The following is a 19,813-nucleotide window of genomic DNA, read 5'->3' on the forward strand; positions in this document are numbered from 1 at the left end:
AGCCTTGTGGCCCTAAGAAAAATTGCCCGTTCAGCGTGATTACGTGAGGTTTCAGGAGGAGGAGCAGGAGGAGGAGGAGGAGGAATATTAGACACAGATTGATGAAGCAGAAATGTCCCCGTTTTGGATGGTGAGAGAGAACGTAGCTTCCATCCGCGGGTGCAGCCTACGTATTGCTTACGTATCGCTGCTGTCCGCTGGTGGAGAACAGAAGTCTGGCGAAATCCAGCCTTTGTTCATCTTGATGAGTGTTAGCCTGTCGGCACTGTCGGTTGACAAGCGGCTACGCTTATCTGTGATGATTCCCCCAGCCGCACTAAACACCCTCTCCGACAACACGCTAGCCGCAGGACAAGCAAGCACCTCAAGGGCATACAGGGCTAGTTCAGGCCACGTGTCCAGCTTCGACACCCAGTAGTTGTAGGGGGCAGAGGCGTCACCAAGGATGGTCGTGCGATCCGCTACGTACTCCCTCACCATCCTTTTGCAGTGCTCCCGCCGACTCAGCCGTGACTGGGGAGCGGTGACACAGTCTTGGTGGGGAGCCATAAAGCTGGCCAGGCCCTTAAAGACTGTTGCACTGCCTGGGATGTACATGCTGCTCGATCTACGCACATCCCCTGCAACATGGCCCTCGGAACTGCGCCTTCTGCCACTAGCGCTGTCGGCTGGGAATTTTACCATCAGCTTGTCCGCAAGGGTCCTGTGGTATAGCAACACTCTCGAACCCCTTTCCTCTTCGGGAATGAGAGTGGGCAGGTTCTCCTTATACCGTGGATCGAGCAGTGTGTACACCCAGTAATCCGTAGTGGCCAGAATGCGTGCAACGCGAGGGTCACGAGAAAGGCATCCTAACATGAAGTCAGCCATGTGTGCCAGGGTACCTGTACGCAACACATGGCTGTCTTCACTAGGAAGATCACTTTCAGGATCCTCCTCCTCCTCCTCCTCCTCAGGCCATACACGCTGAAAGGATGACAGGCAATCAGCCGGTGTACCGTCAGCAGCGGGCCAAGCTGTCTCTTCCCCCTCCTCCTCATGCTCCTCCTCCTCCTCCTGTACGCGCTGAGAAATAGACAGGAGGGTGCCCTGACTATCCAGCGGCATACTGTCTTCCCCCGCCCCCGTTTCCGAGCGCAAAGCAGCTGCCTTTATGGTTTGCAGGGAATTTCTCAAGATGCATAGCAGAGGAATGGTGACGCTAATGATTGTAGCATCGCCGCTCACCACCTGGGTAGACTCCTCAAAATTACCAAGGACATGGCAGATGTCTGCCAACCAGGCCCACTCTTCTGAAAGGAATTGAGGAGGCTGACTCCCACTGCGCCGCCCATGTTGGAGTTGGTATTCGACTATAGCTCTCCGTTGTTCATAGAGCCTGGCCAACATGTGGAGCGTAGAGTTCCACCGTGTGGGCACGTCGCACAGCAGTCGGTGCACTGGCAGCTTAAAGTGATGTTGCAGGGTGCGCAGGGTGGCAGCGTCCGTGTGGGACTTGCGGAAATGTGCGCAGAGCCGGCGCGCCTTTACGAGCAGGTCTGACAAGCGTGGGTAGCTTTTCAGAAACCGCTGAACCACCAAATTAAAGACGTGGGCCAGGCATGGCACGTGCGTGAGGCTGCCAAGCTGCAGAGCCGCCACCAGGTTACGGCCGTTGTCACACACGACCATGCCCGGTTGGAGGCTCAGCGGCGCAAGCCAGCGGTCGGTCTGCTGTGTCAGACCCTGCAGCAGTTCGTGGGCCGTGTGCCTCTTATCGCCTAAGCTGAGTAGTTTCAGCACGGCCTGCTGACGCTTGCCCACCGCTGTGCTGCCACACCGCGCGACACCGACTGCTGGCGACATGCTGCTGCTAACACATCTTGATTGTGAGACAGAGGAGGAGGAGGAGGAGGAGGGTGCTTTAGTGGAGGAAGCATACACCTCCGCAGATACCAGCACCGAGCTGGGGCCCGCAATTCTGGGGGTGGGTAGGACGTGAGCGGTCCCAGGCTCTGACTCTGTCCCAGCCTCCACTAAATTCACCCAATGTGCCGTCAGGGAGATGTAGTGGCCCTGCCCGCCTGTGCTTGTCCACGTGTCCGTAGTTAAGTGGACCGTGGCAGTAACCGCGTTGGTGAGGGCGCGCACAATGTTGCGGGAGACGTGGTCGTGCAGGGCTGGGACGGCACATCGGGAAAAGTAGTGGCGACTGGGAACTGAGTAGCGCGGGGCCGCCGCCTCCATGATACTTTTGAAGGACTCCGTTTCCACAACCCTATACGGCAGCATCTCAAGGCTGATGAATTTTGCGATGCGGACGGTTAACGTTTGAGCGTGCGGGTGCGTGGCGGCGTACTTGCGCTTGCGCTCGAACACTTGCGCAAGCGACGGCTGAACGGTGCGCTGAACTACACTGCTGGATGGGGCCGAGGACAGCGGAGATGAGGGTGTGGGTGCAGGCCATGAGGCGGTAGTGCCTGTGTCCTGAGAGGGGGGTTGCATCTCAGTGGCAGGTTGGGGCACAGGGGGAGAGGCAGGGGTGCAAACCGGAGACGGTGAACGGCCTTTGTCCCACCTTGCGGGGTGCTTGGCCATCATATGTCTGCGCATGGTGGTGGTGGTGAGGCTGTTGGTGTTGGCTCCCCGGCTGAGCTTTGCGCGACAAAGGTTGCACACCACTGTTCGTCGGTCGTCAGGCGTCTCTGTGAAAAACTGCCAGACCTTAGAGCACCTCGGCCTACGCAGGGTGGCATGGCGCGAGGGGGCGCTTTGGGAAACACTTGGTGGATTATTCGGTCTGGCCCTGCCTCTACCCCTGGCCACCGCACTGCCTCTTGCAACCTGCCCTGCTGATGCCCTTGACTCCCCCTCTGAAGACCTGTCCTCCTGAGTAAGCGTTGCACACCAGGTGGGGTCAGTCACCTCATCGTCCTGCTGCTCTTCCTCCGAATCCTCTGTGCGCTGCTCCCTGGGACTTACTGCCCTTACTACTACCTCACTGCAAGACAACTGTGTCTGATCGTCATCGTCCTCCTCACCCACAGAAAGTTGTTGAGACAGTTGGCGGAAGTCCCCAGCCTCTTCCCCCGGACCCCGGGAACTTTCGAATGGTTGGGCATCAGTGACGATAAACTCCTCTGGTGGGAGAGGAACCGCTGCTGCCCAATCTAAGCAGGGGCCCGAGAACAGTTCCTGGGAGTGTTCCCGCTCCTGAGCAGGTGTCATTGTAGTGGACTGAGGAGGCTGGGAGGAAGGAGGAGCAGCAGACAGAGGATTCGGATTGGCAGCAGTGGACGGCGCAGAACTGCGGGTAGACGATAGGTTGCTCGAAGCACTTTCTGCCATCCAGGACAGGACCTGCTCACACTGCTCATTTTCTAATAACCGTCTCCCGCGTGGACCCATTAATTGGGCGATGAATGTGGGGACGCCAGAAACGTGCCTCTCTCCTAATCGCGCAGCAGACAGCTGCGACACACCTGGATCAGGAGCTTGGCCTGTGCCCACACCCTCACTTGGCCCTCCGCGTCCTCGGCCACGTCCACGTCCACGTCCTCTAGGCTTACCCCTACCCCTCAGCATGCTGTATTACCAGTGATTAGATTTCCCAGGCAGGAAATAAATTGGCGCAAGACTGCAGGCCAAATATAATTTTTGCCCTTTTTGGAAAACGAAAGGCCCCACTGCCTCTAGTGAATGAATTATCTAAGTTTAATAACTGTGCTGTGTCCCTGCTTATGTGTCACAGAACGTGAGGGTAGCAGAGTTATTATAACTCTTGGAGAGCAGGTATTTTTTTTTCCCAATTAAGGAAAGCAAATGGCGAACCCAGCAGTAAAGCGTAGCTGGCTGCGTATGATTTAGCAATGTTTTTCACGCAGCTCACACGTCTACACAGGCGTAAGGACGGACACAGGCTGGACAAATAGATTTGTTTTCAGTTTTTTCCCACCAACAGGCAGCACTGCGTATATTCAATGAACCTGCGAAGTTTAATAACTGCGCTGTGTCCCTGCTTATGTGTCACAGAACGTGAGGGTAGCAGAGTTATTATAACTCTTGGAGAGCAGGTATTTTTTTCCCCAATTAAGGAAAGCAAATGGCGAACCCAGCAGTAAAGCGTAGCTGGCTGCGTATGATTTAGCAATGTTTTTCACGCAGCTCACACGTCTACACAGGCGTAAGGACGGACACAGGCTGGACAAATAGATTTCTTTTCAGTTTTTTCCCACCAACAGGCAGCACTGCGTATATTCTATGAATAATAACTGTGTTGTGGCCCTGCCTATACAATTCTTTCCCTGCAGTATCAATGGAGGGTGCAATGCTCTGCAGAGGCGATTTTGAGAAGCCCAAAAAAAATGCAGCACAGCCAACAGCAGCCTGGACAGTACTGCACACGGATAAATATGGCCCTAGAAAGGACCGTTGAGGTTCTTGAAGGCTACACTCACTCCTAACACTCTCCCTGCCTATGCAGCACTTCTGTCCCTAATGCCAGGTGCAACGGTCTGCAGAGGCGATTTTGAGAAAGAAAAAAAAATCCCACTGCTAACAGCAGCCAACACACAGCTATCAGTGGCCCTAATAAGGACCTTTGGGGGGTCTTGAAGCCTACACTAACTACCAATTCTTTCCCTACAGCAGCTCCGGTATAAACAGCACTGTCCCTCATCTAACTCACACCGCATCTGAGGCGAGCCGCGGGAGGGGCCGACTTTTATATTAGGCGAACACCTGATCTCGCCAGCCACTCACAGCAGGGGGGTGGTATAGGGCTTAAACGTTGCAGGGGGAAGTTGTAATGCCTTCCCTGTCTTTCAATTGGCCAGAAAAGCGCGCTAACGTCTCAGGGAAGGAAGTGAAAGTAACCAGAACACCGCATGGTGTTCGTCACGAATAACGAACATCCCGAACACCCTAATATTCGCACGAATATCAAGCTCGGACGAACGCGTTCGCTCATCTCTAGTCATTAATAATCGGTGTTAAGGGAAAGATCTCCTGTGATAGTGTAAACTGAGAAAAAGCCTTTAATGCTTGTGGTAATATATGTAGGTCATGACTAATTTTGCTTAGTCAGGAGATAGAGAATTTTTATAGGTAGCATAGTTTGTTGCTTTGATTTTTCCACCATTCCTAATTAAATATTCATGCAAATGTTCACAGTACTCTACATCTTTTTCTTAAGGGAATTAGAGGAGATTTTAGTTGCATCTGTTCTGAATTCTGACTACAATTGCTAAAACATATCTGAAATTTAGTTTTCTTAACTAAAAAATAAAATTGGCCTGTTTAGTACTTAGAGTAGACAATATGGAAAATATTTTTATATACTGCTTCAAATAACTACATAATTGTAATTTCTATTTTCATTTCATTAAAATGTTTATTTCAATGAGAATATGTAAACATGTCAAGTATATTTCAGTTTCATAGTAAAACACAATAATATTGTAATATCAAACTTATGGCTCGACTGTTTTCACAAGTAATAGACAACGGTTACTATTTACTACTTTGTTTTTAAATGTTATGCATATTAATAAATATAACACATATTGTAACATAGGTTAAAGTTTGAATTCTGGATACAGCTCTGTATTCTTGGGTCAATCTCTATATAGTACTGTATCCATTATATATCTTTGCGTCCGCAACTATGCCTTTAGCATTCTATTAACTCTCAAAACTTAATAAAAACCTGTTGAATAGTAATAAAACTTCTGATCCTGCATGCATCGTTCTTGTTGATTTGCGAATTTGATATTTTTTAACTGTCATCAACTTTCATAAATTTATAATAATTACTGTATATAGATCACTAGATTACTAGATCAAATTGCATAAAATGTATTAGAAGGTCATGCCTCTTAATAAATTTGGTGTATTTTGGTCTGATCTACAGTCAGAATATGTATTTTATGCCTGATGTGAGCAGGTAGAGATTTGCACTAAAATTTTCACCATTGGCTGTCCTTAGAATTGAATAAACCTGTTGTAAAGTTTGAGGCCACGCCCATTTCCAGTAAATCCCTTTCATTGGTAGTTTTCAAAACTCGTAAGTGCAGAGAAAAGTTATGTGTGCTATGATTTGTGACTTTATTTAAGTAAACAAAACTGGTGCATATCTATTGATAGGTTCCCCCTTCATACAGTATAAAGTGATTAGCATGCAGATATTGCTATTATTAGACAACTGGGAGTTATAAGAAAATAAAGCATATTTAAGCATGTAGTATGTCACACTAGAGAAACAGTTGTATTCTTCCTAGAGGAGAGCTAATTTACATACCTTTTCCCAGGTATCATTGTCTGGCCTGTTAGACAGGGGTTAGCTTTGGCAGTCTCCACAAATTGGCAGCTGAGGCTTTGGAGTTACAGTGTCATTTTTTTAACTGTTGAGAATAGGCAATTTTAAGCATTTTTACAATTTGTTTTATTAGCCTATTCTACACATTTTACTTATTTTACTTACAAAAGCCCCCTTCAACTGTGCTGCTAGGAAATCTGTCTTTACCTCACTGCATAGCAGTAAAGGGAACTCAGTCCAGCTGTTTCCCGCTATTCTCTCTAGAACAGCTGTTGACACGTTGTTGCCAATATACAGTTCCATTTTATTAATAGCAGCATTTTATTTAATGTAATCTGAGTTCCCCTGTGTCCTCTAATGTGTCTATCCCACCTCCAGGGTGTTTTATAAATACTCTTGCTCCTGCCGCTGTCCCCAGTAGAGTGCTGTGTCAAGAGAAGCCATTCTATTCTGCAGACAGCTTCTCCTCACAGCATGCACACTCACCGCTAGACGCAATTACATTAAATAAAATGCAGCTATTAATAAATGAAACTGTAAGTTGGCAACAGTGTATCCACAGCTCTTCTAGAGAGAACAGCAGCAGATACAGCTGGATAGAGATCCCTTAACTTTTATGCAGTGAGGTGAATACAGATTTCTTAGCCCCATCTTCACATAGCTGCACAGCTGAAGAGGGGTTTTGTAGGTAAAATGTAAAGAATAGGCTGCTACAACCTTTTGCAAAAATGCTTAAAATTGCCTATTTTGTACAAAAAAAAGTGTAGGTGCTCTTTAGGTTACTTCCACAGCATCCTTGAAGCTCATATGTGCTTTTGGTGAAGTTTTCAAATCCAGGGAGATTAGTTACTTTGGTCATCTGCGCCATGTGATCAGGTTTACACTGAACTTAGTAATTGTATACCTCGTGAATACTATTGCAGGGGTATTGAATCTATTACTCTAAGGTTTGTGGTTGTTTGCACCTCTCCTGCGGTCAACAGAGACAGTCACATGATCAGCACCATCGGCCAATCACCCAACCACAAATGACAGAGTGATACACTCAATGCCACTGTTATTGGATGCATTCTCTTCATGAGACAGACTATAGTGAATAAAAGAAAAAAAGCACTCCTTCGATTTAAAATATTTATGTCTAGTTTAGTAGAAGACTTAAAGTATATTGGAAGGGAGTAAAGCATTTCTTCATCTTCTAATCGGACATAGCTGGAGCACATATACATAATTTAATTGGCAACCAAATTTTATGTAAAACAAATGCAATTTGTGAACTTCAGTAAAAGTTCATGCTGCTCTGTGAGTAGATTGCTCTACAGCTATTAAAACTCAGAATTGAATCCCCTGTAATCCCCATGTAACTGAGCTAATCTGACATTATAAGGAGTCTTGAACACAATCATCAAACCTGTGTGGGTCACCTGTATTTACATATACTATGTATAATGTCAGCTAACTCGCCTCCATGAAACTATCCTCAATGATGTATATATTGTAACCCCTAATAGCAACTCCTAAATTCTTTCCTTTTTTGGCCGATAAGTCACTAAAGGTCAACAAGCATGTTTTCTTCTATACAATACAATGCTAAAATCCTACTTGTTGGAAAGGGGCACAAAAGAAAAATGGCTAATTGTCCTAGGTCCTGCTCTCAACACCTTGGAAAGCAGTTGATTTTGCTGGGGAATAACCATGGTCAGCCAAACATTTCCCCTGCAGCAGTTTTAGTTCATAGGGGGCGCCTGGTCAGAGGATCCCGGTCAACTGATGTTCAAACTCCCTAACAGAGCATATGTGAGTGTACTCGCTAAGGGCAAATACTCGAGCGAGTATTGCCTTTTGCGAGTACCTGCCTGCTCGTCTCAAAAGATTTGGGTGCCGGCGGGGGGCGGGGAGTGGCGGGGGAGAGCGGGGAGGAATGGGTGGGGGGGGATCTCTCTCTCCCCCCTTCCCCCTTCTCACTCCCGCAACTCACCGCTCACCCCCGCCAGCACCCGAATCTTTTGAGACGAGCGGGCAGGTACTCGCAAAAGGCAATACTCGCTCGAGTATTTGTCCCTAACAAGTACGCTCGCTCATCTCTAATCTTGACCCATCACCTTTCAATATCCTCACTTCTACTTTCAGCATAATAATGTGTACAATATAGTTCAATGATGTCAAAAATCACATATATCACAGTTTTGCTAGTTTTTTTTTAAAGACAATTATTGTTTTTAAGATTGTTTAATTCAATGAGCAAAACTTACAGTATATTAAAAAGGTTGCCAAATTCTGATTTAACACATCATATGACCCGTAATATTAATCTTAACTAGATCAGGTAACCAGAATGGGCAGTTAAGTGGTATATACAAAAGACAGGCATGTGAGGATATGCTTTGTTCTAACGTGTCTTTGTGCGATAGAAGCAATCATTTCTATACTCTGCGGGTACCGGAGCAACTGTGGCTAGAATCATTAAAGCGGCACTAGTGAAATTACATACCTTGCTCGTTTAATCACCACCTCCTGCAGCTTGTTGGCTATATTGTTGAATTTTTTCTTGTACTGTTGTTGGATATTCTCTTGTATGAAGAAAGGCATAATCATTGATATCTTATTTAAGCGTGTTATTATGTGTTATTTTCTTTCTATCACCAATGTATCAAAATACAGATTGAAACAGTTTGAAATACTATGTGCCTAATAGCGTATTAACCAAATCACGACACAAAAAACTCCAAAGGGCATTTACAATGCATTATTCTCACTGTTATTTACTTTCTTATTTATTTTACTTGCTGGCCCACTCAGGAAGTGGAGGTTTGTATCCTTTTGTTTTATATTACCCCTCTCGATTTACTGCATGCTATAATCTACTTTATGTTGCATATGTTTTGTTGTTCTTAGTTATATCTTTCATTATTAAGTCGGTGTTGTTTATTCTCTAGGATGATTACTTCCGTACTTGGAGTCCTGGCAGACCATTTGATCAAGGTAAATTCTACGATATGTAAACTGTTTGAAATCTTGTTTGTGTTACATTGATTGTGAATGATAATTTACTGTCATGTTGCAGAATAAATAGTTTGTCCTCTCAGTTACGTTCCCTATTTTATCTGACCTTTCATAATTCCATCCATAGTAGGACAGGTTTAAGCACTTGTCTTTCTGGGATTGACTTAATCCATCATTCAATATTAGTTTCCTGGTTGATAAATGCCATAACTAAACAGAACATTAATCCTAACACAGGCAGATCAATGGGAGATAAGAATATTGGAAAGTAAGGGATGTAGCTTTGTATATCTCATTTGTGGCATTTAGGGGTTGTCATCCAAAATCAGTTTTTAATTTTTAGATAACAGTGTTCTTTAACATATACAGGTGCTCATTCATTGGGAATGATCCTCCTGTAATATTGCATTTCTTATTGGCCATGACTTTCCTGGTAAAATTAGCTGCCACAAGTGCCTGGAGTGCAATGTGGGACGATCAGCTGATCACCTCAGGTGTCGCATTCTGAAGGTGGTTGTGTCTAATGGCAGTAGTTCATTTTTTTTTACCTTAAATTACATTTTTCTACAGAATCTTCAGAAGATTTTTTAGTTCTATCTGTATGCAGTACATTCTGTTATCCTCCAATTGGTAAAAAGAGAAAAGTTTGCTACCGTTTTAGCCAGTAGAACGAAATACCATTTTCTTCAGAAGAATTTTTAGTTCCATCTGGAGTTTGTTCTGCTGGGTAACACGGTGCCAAACCTTTTTCTTATTATTATACTGTGTCTGATATGCAGTAAATACTAAACTTCCAGAATGTAAATTACAAAGCTATCTTCAGTAGAGATGAGCGAACGTACTCGGTAAAGCACTACTCGTCCGAGTAATGTGCTTTATCCGAGTACCTCCCCGCTCGTCCTGAAAGATTCGGGGAGCGCCGCGGAGCGGGGAGCTGCAGGGGAGAGCAGGGAGGAACGGAGGGGAGATCTCTCTCTCCTTCTCTCCCGCCCGCTCTCCCCTGCTCCCCGCCGCAACTCACCTGTCAGCAGCGGAGCGCCCCGAATTTTTCAGGACGAGCTGGGAGGTACTCGGATAAAGCACATTACTCGGACGAGGAGTGCTTTACCGAGTACGTTCGCTCATCTTTAATCTTCAGACATTGACAAAGTACTGGGAGACTTCAAGTTTGCAGAATTGGGAAAGGGAAATTTTGGTCAGTTTTTTGGCTCTATATGTAAATAAAGAAATTACAATTCACTAATAGTAAAGGGTACATTACACAGGTCAATTATCACACAAATTCTTGCTGGTTTCAGCGAATTCGTGCAAAATTGATCTTGTGTACATGCGGCCGCCGACAAGACTCTGAGTGAGAAATCGCTCACCTGTCACAATCTCTTGGTTTTTAGTAGAGTTAAAAACCAAGCAACTGTTGTCCCATGTAAAGAGGAAACCGTTCATGTTTGAGTGACTCCTGTTTACTATGAATGGAGGTGGTGATGGGTGGCCGGAATGAATCTAGCCTGCTCCACCTCCACTCACTTGAATGACTATCGCTCCTTTGTAAACACAGGTGCAATAGATAGGCAGTGGTCCATGGGATGGCTGGTGGGTACTTATGTGCCCAACAGTTGTACCATGTAAAAGGACCTTAAGCAAAGATCTGTAAGATGGTAAGACTTTGAAACAGAAAGGAGAACAGAAATGTTTATAACTTTGCACTACACAACAATAAGCTGTACTGCTTTACTAAATTAAGCTTTCATTGACTGCCTTCATGTACAGTAATAATTATTTTCATAATAAATCAAAATTTCAAGGCCTTTGCAATAACTTCAGCTGCTATCACCATCAGTATTTTACAACTCAACAACCACTTTAATAAATTTCCTCCTATAATGTCAATATGCCAGACTATATGAAAAGTGATGGACATTTATTACTACTGTTATACTTTCTTCATGCTTTGAAGAAAATTGTAATCCCATTCAGAAAATCCAAAATTATTGATAAAGTTCCACATGGGCGGACGGCAGTATTTCCCATAATACCAATAAAACACAACAAATAGATGGTACATAAATATATGACACATGACCGGTGTCTGTATACAGTACTTATATAAATGCTTCAGCTTACATATATGGGATAGATGAACACATTCATACTTCCCACAACCATATTTCATCATTGTGTAGTTGCAACTCTAAAAGAATAAATATTTATATTTCATGTACAAGATAGCATTAGTTTCCAGACTGGGTCCCGATTCCAACCTTTGAAGTTTTTATGATGCTATTTTCTGATACAGAGAGAAAAATAATGAGGGGATTTGATTTGCTAGTTACCATGAAAAACAAACTTCCCGATTTTTATAATGTTAATAAATACATCCAGAAAGTATTAACCTCAGCAAGTAGAAGCTAAAGAAACAAATATCACCCAGACTATTAATAACAAGATACATCCTTTGTTACAATATTGTAAAAGTCAAACCATTCTGTACTCTGTAATTGAGTTGTAGTATATTGCAGTGTTCAAGTCATAAAATTGGCTAGATTTCTAGAAACAAAACCTAGAAACTTAGATACTGCTGCCCAAGTATTATTATTTATTTAATGGGAGTTAATAAACAGACCACTGGGTAAAAAAATACACTTTAATGTATGGTAAAAGGAAGAGAGTGATCAAATGAATTTCCTATATTACATTATAAATATAGCAGTTTGGGGAAATAGAGGACTAATATTCTTTAAGATATTTGTCATGGTGAAAAAAGCTAGAAAAACAGTCTAGGACCCCCGGAGCAACAAACATCTGAGTCATTGCAAGGCTTTGCTGTTCCATCTCTCTTCAGAACCGTGCATGAAGGATTCATCAGGCTTCCAGGCAGCAAAACAGAGTATGATCCTAAACTTCACATATATTGGAGGCTTTGATGAATGCTGAAATACGTCTGTAAGAAATCACCATAAAAATTCAAAGTAGAATTAAAAGTGATGCATGATAAGTTTAGGTGAACACACAGATCATTTATGTTACTTGGTGACTGACAAAGAGATGCAGGTTAAAGCCACGTTTTTAAAACTTTTTGTGTTTGTGCAATTTAAAGTTTAGGAGATACAAGTTATAATACATTCTATTTGTTACTTATGTAACTTATACAAACTGTTGACGTATTTTTTTATTAATTGCAACTAAAACCTGAATCTCTCATATGTTTGGTGGAGTAACTTTGTAAAGCTTTTTCCTCGGTAAGACAAGCATTCTGATTTATTCTGCAATTTGAATTCTTGGTGGAAGAAAACTTGTAAGCTAACGGGCAGTATGAATTATTTTTTCATGGAAAATTACTTACATTATGGGAAATATTGTGTATTTGTATTGTCCCACATCAGTCACATAGCTATAGGGGTTATAGTGGTCTGAGTTTTAACAAAGCTCCTAAAAGGGAAGGGGCCCGCAATATCCTGCTGCTGGCCATCAGTGTCAGGACACTGTGCGTGATTGTGCATGCAATGCCTGGATGGTGCATGCAACATCTTTATGATGGCCAGTATGTAGACCTTTTATACATTGAGGAGTTGTAAGTAACAAGAGAGTTCTAGTCTGATTCTTTTTCTGTTCTGGGGTGTGAATTAATTTAGAGGTCTAGTCTGACATCTGTTTCAATTTTGGGGCCTGGTTTCGGATCTGAACTCATTTTGGGGTCTAGCTTTGGGTTTGAATAATTTTTTGGGTGTGAGTTAATTTAGGGGTATGAGGTCTAAATATATTTTGCAGTCTGATCGGAGATTTAAAACCTCCCATGTCCTCATTCTGCATTGTTTACTTATGCATGTGTGGTACCATTTTTATAAACTGTTCATTTGTCAGCTTACTTTGGGAATTGCACTCTAACAGAAGTTGTGTGCTGCAAATTACTGATTTTGGCTATTATAGCTGAAAGGGTAATCATTTGTACACATTGCTCAATGCAGATTTTATTGGCAACAGATCATTGTGATATTTATGGAACAGAGACTAGCTATAGTAACATAGTGAGTAAAGCCAAAAAAAGACATATGTCCATCTAGTTCAGCCTATCAAACCCCAATGTTGTTGCAGAGGAAGGCAAAAAAACCCAAAACATGATGTGCAAGCCAATTTTCCTCATTTGAGAAGAAAAAACATCCTTCCTGACTTCAATCTGGCAAACAGAATAAATCCCGGAATCAACAACCTCTCTGAAGTAATAAGTAACTATGACATGTAATATTGTTACACTCAAGAAAGACATCCAGGCCCCTCTTAAACTCATTTAGTAAGTTTGCCATCACCACGTCCTCAGGCAGAGAGTTCCCATGTCTCATTTCTCTTACAATAAAGAACACCCTTCTATGTTGGTGTAGAAACCTTCTTTCCTCTAGATGTTGAGGACGCCCCCTTGTTACAGTCACAATCCTGGATATAGATAGATGATGGGAGAGATCTCTGTATTGTCCCCTGATATATTTGTGCATAATTATTAGATCATCCTTCAGCCATCTTTTTTTCTAAACTAAATAAACCCTCTCAGTATTGTAATTTGCCCATTCCATTTATTAATTTAGCTACCCGCCTTTGAGCCTGCTCAAGCTCTAATATGTCTTTCAGTACCGGTGCTCAAAACTGTATACAATATTCCCTGTGTGGTCTGACCAGTCACTTGTAAAGAGGAGTAACAATGTTCTCCTCATGCGCCCCTAGACTTCTTTTGTTGTACTCCATGATCCTATTTGCCTTGGCAGCAGCTGCCTGACACTAGTTGCTCCAGTTAAGTTTACAGTTAATTAAAATCCCCAAGCCCTTTTCCATGTCAGTGTTACCCAGTGGTTTCCCATTTAGTGTGTAATGGTGACATGTATTTCCCCTGCCCATGTGCATAACCTTACATCTATCAGTGTTAAACCTCGTTTACCACTTTTCTGCCCAAGCCTCAAATTTATCCAGATATGTTTGCAACCATATCCCATCCTCTCTTATGTTAATTACTTTACTTAGTTTTGTATCATCTGTAAATATTGATATTTTACTGCACAATCCTTCTACCAGGTCATTAATAAATATATTAAAAAGAATAATGCCCATTAATGACCTCTGGGTCACTAGTAATGGTGACCCAATCAGAGTATGTACCATTATTAACCACCCTCTGTTTTCTATCATTGAGACAGTTACTTACCCACCTACACACATTCTCGCCCAGACCAAGCATTCTCATTTTATATACCAAGATATAAAAGATCCAATGACTCTTCCCCGGTCCAGTCTAGAAGCTGATCAGACTGATTTGACAGGAGCTATCCCTCATAAACCCATGCTAATAAGCAGTTATACAGCTATTTTCCTTGAGGTATTCCAGGATAGCATCTCTTAGAAACCCCTCAAATGTTATACCCACAATAGAAGTTAGAATTACTAGCCTGTAATTTCCAGGCTCATTTTTTGAATATTGGTACCACATTGGCTATATGCCAATCCAGAGGAACAGACCCCGTCACCGTAGAGTCCTTAAAAATAAGAAACAATGTCTATCACATTACTTAATTCCCATAAAACCCGGGCATGTATGTTATCAAAACCGTCGATTTGTCTTTTTTAATCTTTTTAAGGCAGCTAAGTACTTTTTACTGGGTTAAATTGGTGACATTTAATGGAGAAGTTACCTTATCACTCTGCATTTCACCTGACATTTCCTTTTCTCTGTGAATACACTAGAGACAAATCTATTGAACAGATTTGCTTTCTCCCCAACAATCTCTACAATTTTTCCCTCATTACTTTTTGGAGGGACAACACTTTCCGTTTTAATCTTTTTACTATTTATATAGTTGAAGAACAGTTTAAGGTTAGTTTTACTCTCTTTGGCAATGCATCTCTCTGTCTCAAGCTTTGCTACTTTTATTTACTTTTCACATTTTTTTTTTTCCTTATAGCTTTTTAATGTTTTTTAATTGCCTTCTTGTTTTAGTAGTTTAAATGCTTTCCTTTTGTTTGCTTATATCTTGGTACTTGTCTGTTTTTAGCACCCATATACTATCAGAATTTGTGCTCTCATTGTCTCATAAAAATAATATGTGCATTTGACTTTAAATTATGTCACAAGTGGCATAAATATTGGCCTCCATAGAATTAAATGATGGGACCAAGAGCTAGTCGAATTGAGAAAATATACCATCCTTCTTTGCCAAACTGGATTGATGCACTCCACAGTGAGGTTGTACTGAAACAGCAACAACGAGCACCAGGACACAAATGTGAGATAGAATAAGAAACCTCATGTGACAGTAACCAGGACTAGGACAGGACTAGTGGCCTTTTATTTTGGTCTACTTTTTTCCAGAAACAGCATCTCTCGCAGTCATGAGCTGTGTCAGGTACATCAGCTATGGCATTTTTCACACTGTATTAAAGACTTCTGTTAAACATATGAGCCAGGAAATGCTCCCGGTATATACATTAAATGGAAGCTACAACAGGAGTCTAACAGTGCCAACTGTCGCCGATAGAATATAATGGCTTCCTGTAAAAAATGTACCTATTAAATGGGTTAAATTAATGCCATTATAGTCCATGGGTGATAGATGCTACTTTTAGTCATACTTTTAATGAATCCATCACTTGTAGGGTGTAATGGTATCTGTTTAATGGCTAAATTATGAAAAGCTATTAAAAATCAGATAACATATGCTTTAAACAGATGCCTGTGCCTGGGGGGGGGGGCGGGGGGGCGGAGGGGGGAGGGAGTCTAGGTGTGGAGGAGTAAGGACACAGAAAAACAGCTCCTTCAATATCTACTAAATCTCACTGCCATCGATCAAAAACTTAAGTTCTATCCCCCTTAAAATGTTATACTCAAGCTCTCTAAAGTCCATAGACCATTTTCAGGGGATTTTGCATCATTAGAAACCCATCCGCACAGCTACGGCCTAATGCTAACTCCATCACATAGGTCTAAAGTAGGTGTTGGTCTGCATTCCATGGGAGGAGTGAGAACAATTGCCTTGAACCCACTCGCCCTGCCAATGCCTGGACCATAAGCCCATTCTCCAGCCGGGGCCAAGCATTTGCCAGCAGCGGTCTTACTATGTGCAATGGCCCCTAAAAAAAAGTATCTATGCTGAGGACTGTCTCCTTCTCTAGCTTCCCAGATGTCTGTCCCACCATAGATGCTGTGTCCCGGCCGCATGACCTCAGAACACATCACCACTCTGGTCTTCTCCCAGATGAGTGCCATGGTGGTGAGGACACTGTTACCGACCATGGGACCCCAGAGCTACTTCTCTGCCACTGGCCCTGGAGGGAGCCTCTCCCTCCTACACTGCTGTGCCTGCACATGCTTAAGTACATTTTAACCCATAGTGAGGTTCTTCTGAAGGAACTACCTCTTTTACTGATGGCTATTAGCAACACTGTTTGATGTATACCAAATATGGTACCAATTTTGGTTTTCTCACAGGGAACTTCTGTGTTTTGCTGTTTTATTTCTTTTGCTTTTTTATTTCCTGTTTTTTTAATAGTGGGCCTTGCGTCCTCCACTGTTACAAAGGTTATGGAATTCAGACATGTTGGGTTGGATGGGAAAGGTGAGGAGGGTTGTTGCCTGTAGTTTTTTTGTCAAATTAATTCAGTTTGTGTTTTGTCCCCTCATCTTGACTACTTTTCTGGGGTTGAGAATGAATGAAAAACAAATCCGTGCTCCTTATGTGGTGATAAAGATGTGTAAAGTGAATCTATGAAATTCACTTACTTCTAAGGGAGCCTTCTCCGTGAAGGCCCCCAATAGCGTAAAGGAAGCCGTTTTTTATTTATTCTCTCCATTATTCATCCTGGGAACCTCCTGTAACCTGGTGTCGAAACCTGCAGCTCTGCTTTGTCGGTGGCATATAATACATGCAATAAAGCTTATTTTTTTCGGAAAATGAATAGATAGTAAGACGATGAGCAGCTTCTTTAAGTAATTTTTAAGTTCATTTACCATAATTCTTCTTTTCTTAAAATATTTTTTAAAACTCCCTTTTTTAAAAGAACTTTTTTCAATGATAACATTTTCTACCTTCTATTTCACATTTCTAAAATTATTGAAATGGCCACTGTGTCCCACATTCTTACAATGTGAATTCTCTAATATTCAGCTCTACAGGAGTATTGTAATGCTTGAAATGTAGTATGAGAAGAAGTGTGTCACAGTGGTCCTTTGTATAGTTAAATGCTCACCTTTTTGTTTCTTGGGTTGAGTTTTTAGGCAATGCTACCATTTTTGAGGACACAGATAATAAAAAAAACGTTTATTAAAATCTATGTCAGTAAGTACTAGTCACTGTTATCACTGTGGTAGCTGAATAGCTTTTACGCTGTAAGTCTGACAGAAATTGAAGAAATAAAAAGCATGATAGGAACATAGAAATCCTCAGCTGTCCTATTCAATTTTGCTCAAAATTTATGGCTCACAACAACAAAGAATAGAGCAAATTATTTATTTAATTTCTTTATTCTTCAAGTGATGCTCATGCAGGCATAACAGAGGCATATCTTCTCCTGCTTTGTACACAGATATTCCCTGGGCTTACAAATTTAAGCTGGATAAATACTTAGATGAGAAGGTTGCTACTATATTTGTGTGCTTGTGCTCATCACGCCACATACACTTTATAGTATGTATATCCTGGTAAGGTTTACAGATTTACACAGCATAGTCTTGAAAGAGGAAAATCAATCATCAGCGTCCTTACGTGTACTTATATAATAGGTAATTTGTATTGGACTACATTGCCTTCATAAGTAGTATACTTTTCATTTAAGTGAAAATCAGAACCAATTTTTGTATTGCTCGAATAGATTTTCAATAGCCACAACAAATCCACAACAAATCTGCCCATTATATGCAACAGAATCAAAACACTACGGATTTTAAAATCCACACCTCAAGTCAAATTCTCTTGGAAAAAGTCTGCAGAATGTGGATTCATTTACATTTACATTACTGTGCTCTGCTTTTGTGCATTTTTGCACACCTAAGATCCCCATAGAATCCTATGGGGGGAAGGGGTGTGAATGACCGCGCAATACACAAGCAGATGTGTGAAACACAGCCCAATTCTGCTGGAAAAAGAACATATCTGTGTGATTGTTCTCAGTGAGAGAAACCTAGTAATCTTGTAGATATGATACCTTTTAATGGCTAACAAAAATACATGATGTTATAGCGAGCTTTTGGGGAAATCTAACCCCCTTTCGTCAGGCTAATGAATGAAACTAGTTTGGATGTCAAAGTAGTAAGAACATATCTGGAACTCATTAGACTAAATAACCAGTTAAATTCGGGCGTGTTTGTCTGCTATGCACAAATGAACATGACTTGCACATGGAAAAGTACAGTAAAATACGCTGAAATGCGTGAATAAGTTGCACAGAGGCGTGTGCACTTGTGCATAAGCCCGTTTGAAGCCACCCGAAAATCATGAAAAATACCCACGTGAATAAACCCATTGATATTAATAGGTCCTATCCATTCTATATTACACAGGTAAAAAATATGCACATGATAAGGAGCATTTACGCCCATGTGAATGTGGCCTTACCCTAAGGGCTTATTCACACGAGTGTATATTGGGCGCCGTTTTTACCGCTAGCCAATATACGCTACCATCTAAGCTATTTTACCCCTTTCCTCTCCCTCACCAGCTCTCTGCCTCTCTCCTTCCCTCTGGCTGTTTTCAATGGGAGGGGACGGGGCGGGCAAAGCTATCCTCTTCCCCCACCCCTCCCATTGCTGGATGCAGACAAGGGGCAGGGATGGGATTGGATCTTAGCTCAGCCCCGCCCCTTCCCATTGCAAACAGCCAGAGGGGAGGAGAGAGACAGAGAGGCAGAGAGAGGCAGAGAGCCGTCGAGAAGGAGGAAAGGGGAAGACAGCTCAGATGGTAGCGTATGTCGGCCAGCTGTGAAAACGGCGGCCGCTATATGCTCATGTAAATAAGCCCTTACTGAGATTTTTTTGTTACTAATTACCTCTTTGAAGCAGTACTGTACTGTCAAAGAGACGTTGGACTACACTGATCAAACTGAGCCCAAGTTGGATTCTAACACACATAAGGCATAGCTATTGCATCAAAAAAGTTTATTAATAGTGATATTAATTCAAACCAATTATGCATACCAGCCTGTGAATACAACAGCGTGAAAGCAAGGGAGTGTATGAATACATTTCTTTTATTTAACACATTTCTACCCCAGACAGGCTTCTCAGCACCATTTTTCATCATTTATGTACTGTATGCTCACTAAGCATTGCTTTCACCCCAAGCCGTCTTTCTAATTAAACATTTAATTGTAATTATCCTGTGCATTCAGCATGTTAAGTTCAGCAAGCTGCCTTCACATAGTTATTTGCTTTCTTAAAGGGGTATTCCCTGCTCAGACATTTATGTCTAATTAATATCTGATTAAATGTCTGATAGATACGGATCCCATCTATGGGATCCACACCTGTATCAAGGACTGGGGTTTCCTGTC

At 42.3% G+C, this 19,813-nt stretch overlaps 1 protein-coding gene across 2 annotated transcripts in view; it reads left to right on the forward strand.

Annotated features, from left to right (window-relative positions):
- SPOCK3 (SPARC (osteonectin), cwcv and kazal like domains proteoglycan 3) overlaps positions 1-19,813 on the forward strand; it is a 291,286-nt gene that overhangs the window by 124,180 nt on the left and 147,293 nt on the right. For both annotated transcript variants that reach the window (XM_066573557.1, XM_066573558.1), the window contains exon 3: positions 9,229-9,274. In XM_066573557.1, the coding sequence (XP_066429654.1) occupies positions 9,229-9,274 (46 nt within the window). The remainder of the gene's footprint in view (positions 1-9,228; positions 9,275-19,813) is intronic.

This window comes from Eleutherodactylus coqui, chromosome 7 (genome assembly GCF_035609145.1).
Source record: "Eleutherodactylus coqui strain aEleCoq1 chromosome 7, aEleCoq1.hap1, whole genome shotgun sequence".
Lineage (NCBI taxonomy): Eukaryota > Metazoa > Chordata > Amphibia > Anura > Eleutherodactylidae > Eleutherodactylus > Eleutherodactylus coqui.